The sequence below is a fragment of the Ornithodoros turicata genome, chromosome 7, assembly GCF_037126465.1.
Source record: "Ornithodoros turicata isolate Travis chromosome 7, ASM3712646v1, whole genome shotgun sequence".
Taxonomy (NCBI): domain Eukaryota; kingdom Metazoa; phylum Arthropoda; class Arachnida; order Ixodida; family Argasidae; genus Ornithodoros; species Ornithodoros turicata.
This window is the reverse complement of record NC_088207.1, coordinates 4,008,175-4,020,029: the sequence shown is the minus strand read 5'-3', so window position 1 is coordinate 4,020,029 and position 11,855 is coordinate 4,008,175. Positions and strand designations below refer to the sequence as shown.

The 11,855-nt window shown below is 45.9% G+C and overlaps 1 protein-coding gene across 1 annotated transcript; it reads left to right on the top strand.

The window, feature by feature from the left end:
* Nucleotides 1–1,333: 1,333 nt before the first annotated feature.
* Nucleotides 1,334–2,783, top strand: LOC135399954 (uncharacterized). The gene is made up of 2 exons (XM_064631691.1): nt 1,334–2,190; nt 2,237–2,783. The coding sequence occupies exons 1-2, from the start codon at nt 1,334–1,336 to the stop codon at nt 2,781–2,783; spliced, it is 1,404 nt and encodes a 467-aa protein (XP_064487761.1).
* Nucleotides 2,784–11,855: the final 9,072 nt, after the last annotated feature.

The window sequence follows — 11,855 nt, the reverse complement described above, 5'->3', positions numbered from 1 at the left end:
TAGCCATTACAGTCAAGAGAAAGCCTCTTGTATCTTAGAAGAACACTTCATTATGCTACTGCTTAGGTCAGACTACCGGTATATAGAACACTCGTGTTACCGATCGTCACATTCGCGAAAGTAACTTGGAACCCCTTTGCTGCGTCTCTTTTGCGGGTTTCTTTCGAATTGTCGCCACTACATGAGTGTATTATGTGTACAATATTATAATTAATGTACCTTCCCTACCCCTTCCTGGGTCCCTTCTGGGACCAGCAGTATTCTGAAATAAATGAATAAATCGTTATATTTTCGGGTCATCCCTTTATCTTCCGGATTCCTTCCCTCTAGAGACTGCTCATATGCAGACTGTAATCAATTATATCGCTGCCGTTGGTTAGCTGCAATTAACGTGTATCTCAAGCTTGTGGCACCAACACCGACTTAAGCATTTCTATCACAATTCCACGTTACCAGACATCGCAACCTAGAAGGTAAAGGTCGCTCAAATGAAGGGAAGGATTAATTAGCACATATCACCAATATTGAAAGGTGTAGCAAAAACTGGCCAAGTGTCAGTACGAGCACCCATCACGCGCCAGTCATCTTTGTCGTTCGCACACGTCACAATACCCCCGGGCGGAGGGATTGATCATCCTGGTCAATCAGGAGGGGCAAAGTAGGGCTTTAGTCGACAAACGTGGACGATGTCTTCTTTTGCTGACGAGCGTGTTCGGGGACGGGAGAGGTTGGCATCCTGAACAACATAGTTGACAGGTGAGGTTTGTCGCAGAACGGTGTACGGGCCGAAGTATCTCCGCATCAGCTTCTCCGAGAGCCCAACCTTGCGATCGGGCTTCCAGAGCCACACGAGATCTCCGGGTTTGTAAGTGACGTTCCTATGGGATGTGTCATAGTGCTGCCGCTGCACATCTTGGGCATAGAGCGTGAAGGTCCGAGCTAGCTGACGGCTTTCTTCAGCCCTGCCCATGAGTTCAGTGACGTAATCGCTAGCATAGCCGTCATCCAGATAAGGGAAGAGTGTGTCCAGGGTTGTCTCACTGGACCGAGCAAACATGAGGTAGAAAGAACTGAACAAGGTGGTGTCGTGGCGCGAGGTATTGTACGCGTAGGTAATGAACGGAAGCACAGTGTCCCAGTTGGTATGAGAGGCATCAACATACATGGATATCATGTCGGCGAGAGTACGGTTCAAGCGCTCCGTCAGGCCGTTGCACTGAGGGTGGTATGCCGTAGTAGTCAAACGTCTGATTTAGCAGGCCTTCAGGAGCTCAGAAACCACTTTTGACAGGAAGGCAGCCCCTCGGTCGCTCAGCATCTCTCGCGGTGCACCATGGCGAAGGATCACCTACTCCAAGACGAACATTGCAATGTCTTGCGCAGTACCAGAGGGCAGCGACTTGGTCTCTGCATACCGGGTATGGTGGTCGATGCAAACGACGATCCATCGGTTGCCATCATCGGTTGTCATCGGATTTTCGCAGGCGAACCGTTGCCCCCAGTAGAAATTTGGCGCATGACACGAGTGCCTTTTGGAGCCAAGTCCAGTCCATTTCTTCTCGCTGCCACTATACGTCACCACCTGAGAACAGCAGAAGAGACATACCCACGCACGGCGTCCTTACTTTCCAGCCATTTCTATGTGGACGACCTCGTTGTTGGTATGCCATCGCCGGAAGAGGCACTTACTGTTTACCACGAGTCGCGGCAAATCTTCCGCGACGCGGGCATGAAACTGGTTAAGTGGACGAGCAATAATGCTCATCTCCGGGCTACCTTTGACGCCGATGGGACAGGAAGTTCGACCACGTCGCCACTAAGGAAGGTCCTAGGAATTGTTTGGGATATCGAGACAGATGAAATTCGGTATCCGTTGAAGTCAATATCGGAGTTCCTGGAGCAACGGTCGAATACCAAACGGTATGTACTGCAAGCAGTGGCTCGCATTTATGATCCCTTGGGCTATGTGGCGCCTTTCGTGTTGACAGCCAAGATTTTGCTACAACGGATTTGGCTCTCCAAGATGAGTTGGGACGAAGAACTACCAGAAGACCTGATGGGAGTGTGGTCGTCTTGGTGCCAGCAGGTGCCTTTATTGTCTCGCGTCTCATTACCACGGCGGCTCGGCGGGAAGATGTCGGAGGGCAGCATCGCGCTGCATGTTTTGCGACGCGAGTCCGCGAGCATATGGTGCGGCCGCATACCTGGTGACGCTCAACGGGGACGGTCATTACAGTGCGGATCTTCTTTCGGCAAAGTCTCGGGTGGCCCCGGTCAAAACGGTCTCCTTACCGAGACTCGAGTTAATGGGTGCCGTCATCGCGACCAGGCTTATGAGGTTCTTACAGACGACGTTATCTCTGTCCACCGTACCCACTGTGTTATGGACGGACTCTGAGATAACACTCTACTGGATTTACGGATCGACGAACGACTGGGAACCTTTTGTACAGAACCGGGTGTCGGAGATACGGGCTGGTACGGAGCCTAGTCAGTGGCGCCACTGCCCCGGCAAAGAAAATCCCGCTGATCTTCTCACAAGAGGCACTTCATGCCTCCAATTGCTGAACAACAGTGCATGGTGGCAGGGGCCCTCGTGGCTTACGGATCAAGAGTCTTGGCCTCCAGCGTGGCGTACTCCGGATGAACCCTGCGTCGAGGTACGAAACGAAACAAAGGCCCAGACGGCGTGCTGTGTACCCATCTTGGCTACTACTACCCTAATGGATGTTGCCAAATACAGTTCGCTCCACCGGCTGCTGAGAGTTACCGCTTGGGTGTAAAGATTCCTGCACAACTGTAGGCATACCACAGCCGAAAGGAGGGGACCTTTGACGGCCGCCGAGGTAGTTGCAGCGGAAACATACTGGGTCACAGCGGCACAGCGTCAAAATTTCGGTTCTCATCCCGCGGTGCACAAGTCCTTACAAAATGTGTCTGTCTTCCATGATGACGATGGCGTTCTCCGTTTGACGGGCCGCCTTCAGTACAGCGATTTTGAAGAACCCCAGAGGCATCCCATCGTCATTCCCGCTGACCACCCGTTCACCGCTCTTTTAGTTTTTCGGGGATCATGTCAGGCTTCTGCATGCTGGAGTTCAGGAGACACTCGCCGCGCTTCGGGAAGAGTACTGGGTTCTCCGTGGTCGTCAGGCCGTGAAGAGGATCCTAAATGGATGTCGCACTTGCCGACGAGCAAAGGTTCAGGCGTGCACAGAAGTTACCGCTCCGCTACCACGAGACCGCTTGTCACAGTCCGCACCATTTGAAGTGACAGGCACCGATTTTGCGGGTCCACTGTACTACAAGTGTTCAAAAGGCGGGGGAAGAAAGTGCTACATCCTGATCTTTACCTACACCCTGAGTGCTACATCCTGACATCGGAGCAATCCCCAATGGGGATTGCTCGAGGGACAGTATCGACGAACGTGTCCTACACGCCCACAGCCAAAACATATGGGACGGTTATCGGCAGTGCGAGAGGGTGCGTAACGGTTAGGCAGCCTACGCTGTACGGGTATCGAACCGCTTGCGTTGTCCGGATAGCGGGGCTCAAACAGCAAAGGGGAGGTCCATGCGTTGGGAGATGCGAATGACGCTTGCTGCGGCGTTGTGACTGTACTGGGGGCGAACTGAGGCGTAAGAGAAAACGTCGTATTCCCAAACACAGAAAAATGCCAGGGTTAGGCAAACGCAGGTTTCAAGGGCTGAAACCGTTGTAGAAAACGTTTGACACAATGTAGCGTTCAATGTTCTCCTCTGTGAACTTCTGGCGCCTATCGCTCAAAATATTCTTGTAATTGGAGAAGGAGCGCTCTACGTCGCACGTTGTCAGCGGGGCATACTTGTAGGCAGGCAGTAGTCCTGCTGGCACGTTTTCTGGCAGGGTAGCGTTGGGCGCCGAAGCCATAACGTTGCCGACTGCTTTGAGGGTGCTATATCCAGGGTTCTGGAGCACGGCTTCGAATTTCCTGAAAACATGCCGGCCAACCGGACTGGTGATTTTTGCCAGTTCTTCGCCAACTTGGTTCACAACGTCCAGGGATTCCAAAAGGGGCAGGCCACCCGTTTCGAGCTTTCGTATGGAGCGTGCGAGAAATGTGAAGTTCGTTTTGATTAGCTGGACCTCTACAGCAAGCAGTGGATCATCGAAAAGCGTTTGCGCGTCTCTTACTGCGCTGCTGTCTTCCGGATTGAATCGGCTCACGACGTCCATCAGGCTGTCGAAATGATCTGCGTAGAAGTTGACGGCCTCGAGCCAGGTACCCCATCTTGTGACAACGGGCTCAGGCGACAAAGGAACGTCTGGCATAAGTGCTCTATATATTTCTCTGCGACTTGGTGCTTTGAGAAAAATTTTCTTTACCACCGACACCATCTTGTTTGTAAGTGGATACTGGTTCCGCACCTCCTCCGCCACGGGGTTGATACCATGCGCCAAGCACGTCACGTGCACAAGGTTTGGGTAGAAAGCCTTCAGGGAGTCAGCAGCCTTTATCATGTAGGCGGCGGCATTAGTATAAAAAATCCGGAAGTCCTCTCCGTCTGGCCATAACGTCTTGAGGGAGTCATTTACGAATCTAGCGACCGTACTGTAGTTGGTTTTCTCGAGCACGCGACATGCCAGTGGCAGTAGGTAGGGTCTAGAGCTTTTGTCGTCACCGAGCTGTCCAACAATAAGATGTGCCACATTAGCGGCCGCAAACGTCCGTCGTTTCGTCCGCAGCAGCCCACATTGGGCCCTTTGCAACAGAAGCCCGTATTTCATCGAGAACCTTTTCATACAAAATAGGCAAGTAATTCTTGCGCAGAGTCGACTCCGCTGGTAACTTCCTGTAGGTATATTTTTCAAGGCACCTTCTGAGCGTCGGGTGCTCAAGTTTCTTCCGCGGGATATTAGCAGCTACGAAAGCTTGTGACAGATCGAAGCAGAATTCGTCGAACTCCGCGTGGGACGATAGGGCATGAGCAAAGTATGGGTTGCGATGTGCTGCCTTTCTTTGCCTTCTCAGAAACATGGAACTGTGACCGCACGTGCTGGTCCACCTGAAACTTCCGCGTTGTGTTGACCTGTCGGGAAAAAAAGGAAGACGGATAATCGCCTCATCGATAAATTATTTGCGTAAGGAACGGCGGATAATTCCGACGCAAGGGGGCTAAGGAAACAAAAAGCTAGAATAGGAAATAGCGGGTGTGACGGCCTTGTGTGTCCCGTACGAAATGGATATCGAACTCGGAAATGCTATGGTGTCCCAGCGACACAAGCAACAGCGTCGAAACTAGAATAGACTACGACGAAGAGAACTAAAGGAGAAAAAGTCACCCACAACAGAACTTGTTGAGGCGCTAACCCCCGGCGCCCAGCGATAAAACGCGGAAAACAGCTCTATCTTGAGCCGCAACCACTCATTCTTTTTCACAGCTTTGATTAGCAATATTTACTCGAAATATTTCTGCTCATTGACCAGTGAGGAGTACCATGCCACTAACGCAATCGACGTCAAATGTTGACAGTTGTTCATGCCCGGCTTCGTTGGCCGCTGGTACTCAAATGCAGTTACGCCTGTCTCTCTAAAAGGGTTCCATCCTTACCTTCTTCTCACATATCCTGCAGAAGAGCACTTTTCCGTCCGTAGACAGATGCGGGTTTTCTGTCATCCATCTCTTGTACAGACACGCAGTTGAAGGTTTAGGTCTCGGCAATGCTGGACGAAGCTTTCCACGCTTGCATGCCAGGCAGACGCAAACGCTTGAAGGGACAACTCCCGGCTCGGCGGAGCCCAAGCGACGGACGCGCGTGCCAGTCCTATGTCATATTGTCGTCGTGCGAAAGAAATTGAGGAAGCAGGCGAAGAGACGGTATGAGTCGAGCAGTACGTCAGATCGTCGGCTTGCAGTACAAAAATATGCCTTTCGAAATTAGCAGTGGTTGAAAAATGCCAGGCCTAGAGCGGGGAACGATCATGTGGGGTTAGCATGAACCGGTAGCAGTTGCATGAACGCTGAAATAGCCTCGATTGCTATTTAAGGACTGCCAAGGTCGTACAACGGAGTTTTGTGGTAATTATACTGTGAGTAGTCCAGCGTGCGTGTTGTCCCTCATCCCTCGTCAGAGACTTTTCACCGCTGGTTTATATCTCTATTGCCATGTACCACTACCAACTCCATATCATTCGGTAATATAACAATCTGAAATGCCCCTGATCCCGTAGCAAGCAATAAATGTAAGCAATAACTACGTGTCTAAAGAAATTAGGAAGCACTGGATAACTCCACTCTTCGAAAGTCTATACGTATAACGAATCGACTGTTTGGAGAACTCCTGAAAATACGCGAAAATGAAAAATTACAGAAATTTAGGAGTGGCAGAAATAAAAGAACGACCGTCTTGCGCAAAGCCAAGTTAGATAACTATTCCTCACTTTTTAATGAAACTTCGAAAAGAAGGAACAATGTGGAAAAATCTCAACAACATTCTAAATTACAACCCACGTCAACAGTCGGTTGACGGTATTGAGACTTACGGGGTTGTTATTAGCGGAGAAGCTTTGGCAAATAAATTTAATGATTGTTAACATAGTCAAATTTGTTAACATAGTCACTTCCGTCCGATATCTGGCGGACATGACCGCTTGCGAAATCGTGTCAACCAATCCATATTTTTATATCCGACAGACGTTACTGAAGTAGACGCAACATATTTAATGGCTAAGAATTCGAAATATTGGACATATACGGGCTGCAAACAACACCAATTAAGTATGTTATAGACTTGATTACTCCTGCTATAGTACACATTTATAATTTGTTCCTCCAAACAGGAACTTTCCCCCGCAGAACTGGAACAAGCTATGGTCTCAGTTACTTACATAAGTGGGGACAAAAACGATCTATCAAATTCAGTATCAATTCATCCTGCATTTTGAAAAGGTCTTGAGAGGCTTATTCACACCCGAATGCAGAATAATAACTGACCAGCAGTTTGGTTTTCAAAAGAATAAGTCTACAGAGACGGCTCTATCGAGACTGAAGGAAATTATAATACATTATTTCGTAGAAAAGCGCCTAACGTCAGCCATCTTCGTAAATTATCGTAAATGATTTGACTGCTCAAACCATCAAATATTCACTAACAGATTAGAATGGTATGGAATTCACTGCACTAGACAAAATGTGATCTTATTTATCATTCAGAGAGCAATCTGTCGTTATAGATAGGGTGTCGTTACATCTGATTTTGCCTGTGTGAAATCAGGTGTTCCCCAGGGCAGTATTTTAGGACCTTTACTTTTCAACTTGTACATAAATTGCATTGCAAATATTTCTCCAATAGCTTCTAGCACAGTGAAATTAAACTTTATCATATTTGCGGACGACACTACGCTACTTTTATCTGGGCCATCAGTTATAGAACTTGAAAGACTAGCAAACCACACTTAAAAAAACTTAAAAATGTGGGCAGATTCTAACTGCTTAAGCATTAAATCAAGAAAACGAAAGCAATATTCTATCGTCCCAGAAATAAGCATATTCAAAATAATGCTCAACTTCATTATGACGGCCAGGAGCTCGAGGCCGTATCTTCTTTTAGGACATTGGGCGCTGTATTTTCGGAATATTTAACATGGAATTTGCACTGCAGTTTTATTGCCAAAAGTTAGCAATGGCGACTGCAATGTCATGTAGACATCGTTATCAATTGCCAGAATATGTAAAGTTGCAAATATATAATTGACGGTTTGTTTCTACATATTAGTATTGTCTTATGGTGTGGGGTACTACAACTGCGAGAAACATAAATGTACTATCTGTCCTGCAAAGGAGAGCCTTCAAAATTATTGCTAGCTCGCATTCTGTTATGCATCCCAGAGACCTTTTTAAGTGCTATGACGATGTGCTAATCCCACAGTTTTTAATTATAAATTGACATTAACCTATTCTCTAAGTGTTCGTGACAATCGTACCGAATTCTTGGATTTGTGTAATCTTCGGAAACGGTCCCGTTCCTATCAACTTAGAGCTGTGCAATTTCATATACGGATATGTAGAACTAACTACAACAGTCACTACAGTACATGTCGGCGTCTTTGTTTAATCAGTTTATAGGTGCTTCAGTAGACCCTTCCTTGTTTTCTAAACGGGAATTTTGTCATTTCTTTGTATCCAGGGATTAAGTGAATTTATATTGTTTATGTGATTCTAATGTGTAATTTATCTGTAATGGTGCTCTACGATGTACTCTTGGGAGCAAGTCTTCATCAAGCCTTCTGGCTGTTTACTCCCATCCGAAAGGAAAATAAAATCGAAACTGAGATCGAAATTGAAAAACTGTGTGCTGCTTCTGAACGTTGCACACTCCGAAGAAGAAATGTTCTTCACTTTAATACTACATTGCAGGGCTTCTTTTGTAACATTGTGCTCTCAAGTAAGTACATAGTTCATAAATCTTTGCAGAAGTAACCGACATTGTAATTAGCACATCAGTGACAAAGAGAGGTCAATACACAGAACGAAAAGTGCCCTCACTAAAGATGACAGTGTTTGCAGGCTCACATGGCCTTCTATATGAGATGTTTTGCTGTTGTTTGATGATAAGCCTTATTGTGTCATTTTACTGTCTGCAGAAAGTATTGGGATATAAGTCAGCAGCAATAAACTAATACGGTGACGCAAGGGTTGTGTGGAAACTCAACAGAAAAATACACGAACATTCTGCAGACAAATGTCTTGAGAAAGTAATCGGCCATAAGTTCACAGGAATTAGACTATGTCAACACAGGATCAACAGTTGTTGTGTAGAAAGTAGGTTCGGATGAATTGTGTTTGTTAACAATAAACAGAAAGGCACCAGCAATTTTCGTAAGCGAAAAATCTCAAACATATGCTATATCTGCCGAGACAGCAGCCTTGTGGAGCCACGTACCGTTGGACATTTGCACTGAGGCTCATTTTGAACGTCTCTTCGTTCTGAAAGGCAGTTCAAGTTAAAATGGTTAAACCAGCCAAAATAAAGCGCATGTTGGTTGCACACTTGGGCTGCCTGGAATATAATTGTAACACAGGAGTAATTCGTTATCTAGGGATAACCTGAACGAGTTCCTTTTATGTTTTGTGTAACTTCTACCGTGTTTAGTTTCTTTTTTTTTCAGTAACGTATACAAGTCTTACTACAAAGTACAACCCAAGAGGACATGAGAATGCGTCTGAAAGTATTCTGGTGCAGCAGCTGTTGCAGAGGAAACAGCTCCCGAGTCAGGAATTGTTCTCTTCCTTTCCTCAAATCACGATGTTTACTCAAACACATTTCATGAAACAATAACGTGACCTTTGCATTTCAGCATAACTTCCTAATTAAGGGATGTTGATTCAAAGACCATAACCCGTGAACGTTTTTAGAGAAACACGTGTTGCAGCAAACAGTGGTTCTAACGAACAGCTTAGCTCTTTGAACAACATTTTCAAAAAATCTCCATCCGCTCCGTCGTAGCGCAGGCTAACCTTCCCCTATTTTTTTCGTTATAACAAACATGTATCCAATTTCCTGCGGATATCTTAACCAGGCATATACCTAGAAGGAACAATACGGCAATCTTTTCATTTCACTATAACATATTGATTAAGTATTATTATTTCACAGTAAGAAGCTCAGACAGCTTTCCAGCGAGGCAAATGTTGCAGCGAGAAAAACGAGACAGGGGGTGGTATGAACAGCTCGCCAGTGAAAAACGGTTACCGAAAAACATCGAAGGCAACAAATACTTCATCGAAACCGCACTTAAAAAACGAAGCGCATTGTGAAATCCAAATATGGGTATAAAGCTCCTGTTTTTTAACTTCATAGGTATAAATCACATTGTCCCCAAAACGATGGGCTGATAAATTACGCTGTCTATAAGATCGCATATTTTTTATAAAGCCAAGGTTGTTCATCGATGGACCTGGTGACCTTTTCGGAGCACAGGCACGCCTGGCACTGTTCACTGTTCAAGTCATCCCCTCTATCAGCCTAGGCAATTTACTCGGAGATCGTCGCAGCCGCTTTGTTTGTAGCAAGAAATGTGCGATTGCCATATGCATTGCTATGCATTCCACTTCGACATGGCTTGATCTTTAACCGGTGATGATTTCATCAGTAGAGCGCTTCAAGTTTTTTGAAGCGTGCCCAATATAAGGTTGGTGCTCCACTTTTCCATTCACTCGCAAGCACAATTTAAAAACTGAGGTTTTAAGTTCGCAAATGTATTCCAAACTGACCAAGGCGGTGCAGTCACAGTCTTGCAGAAGGAAAAAAACGCAACTTCCTACTTGATCTTCTTATCGACTTATCTGATTATCAAAGTACATCTCCCGTGCCTATTAACTCTGACCTTGAAGTCTTACGGTTTATTAGTGAATCTTCCAGCAAGTCAATGGTCGTCAGTGTCTGCTAACCTTCAGGTTCGACGGCGTTTGTTAGTAAAGTACACGACGAGCTAAATCTCATAGTAACTCGTTTCCCAAAGTTACCCATATTTCCAGTGGGAGATTTCAACTACCCCAGTATTGTTTGCTGGGACCTTCCTGTGTCTACGTGTACTCTGCTGAAGGTGCTCACTTTTTGGACTTGTGGACGCAGCTCTTTACCGCCCCAACACGGGTCACTGACAACACAGCTAGCATACTCGACATCGTTTTGGTTTCTAAGCTCTCTAATGTTTCAGACATCCTGTACCGACCTACTTTAAGTCACTACGTTATTATAAGCTTCTATCTTAATTATTCCGAAAAAACCCGCGTAAGGTACACAAAATACATCCGTAACTACAATGCAATACTACAATAAAGCAAACTTTTATGCTATTTTCTTTGAGCTAGAACGTTCTCGTGATCATTTCTTAAATGCATTTTGCGTGCGATCAGCTCACGAGAATTGGAAAATATCCAAAAATAAGTAAGAGAGTGTCATCGACAAATTTATCCCGCTTACCGAGATAACTTTATCACTCCAATCACCTTGGTTCAATAATTAAGACCATCCACCGTTTAAGAAAGCGTAGACTCGATCTTCGCAGAGTACACATCACTGGCACAACTTTGAAGAAACCGCTAGCTTGTAAAAAGAACGCCATTAAGGAAGCTCAACAGACATTTTACTCTGTACCCTTACTTCATTTACTAAGATCCACTAAGCACTTCAAGACCGCTTAAGGCACAGCCTCACACCGTCGCACCTTTCTGTCGTCGCTGACCCGCCTGGATAATCGCCCATACTCCACCGAAAAGGTTCATGGGTGCTGGCTTGGAAATGAGCTCATACTTGCCATGCGCTCCCTTCTGCAATTCCTCGTCTCGACGAATCTATCTGACACCCTGTGAAGCTCTTTGTTTCTTTGTTTATTTTGCGTCCATTGAGTTTTTCGCACTTTCGTACTTAATTAAGTTTTCCGTACTCGCGTCTGCGCATTTGTGCTCGCAAACTGCATAGACTTGTATAGTTTTTTCTTTCTTCTTTTTCGCCGCCCTCCTCTACTTTCATTTGTCTTACATATAATGAGCCTTAAATAACGCATCCTGGAGTAATACCTCCATTTATTTTCTTTTACTAATCAACCATTCAACACTGTAAATGAAAGGACGGTCAACTCTTACCGACGGTAGCGGCAAGCCCCCTTCCTTTACAGCTGCCGCTGTCCGTAGATACCTCTTTAGTAGGGCATTCTCATCTGCAGATCTCAGTGACCCCAGTACACTACGAGCGTCAAATTTTACACTCATGGATTCCATTGTTCTAGACCCGTTTGGCGTAGCCAAGTTATTAGATACACTAAGTGCATCATCCAGTGCCGGTGCCGGTGTGTGATTTATATTTATTTTGT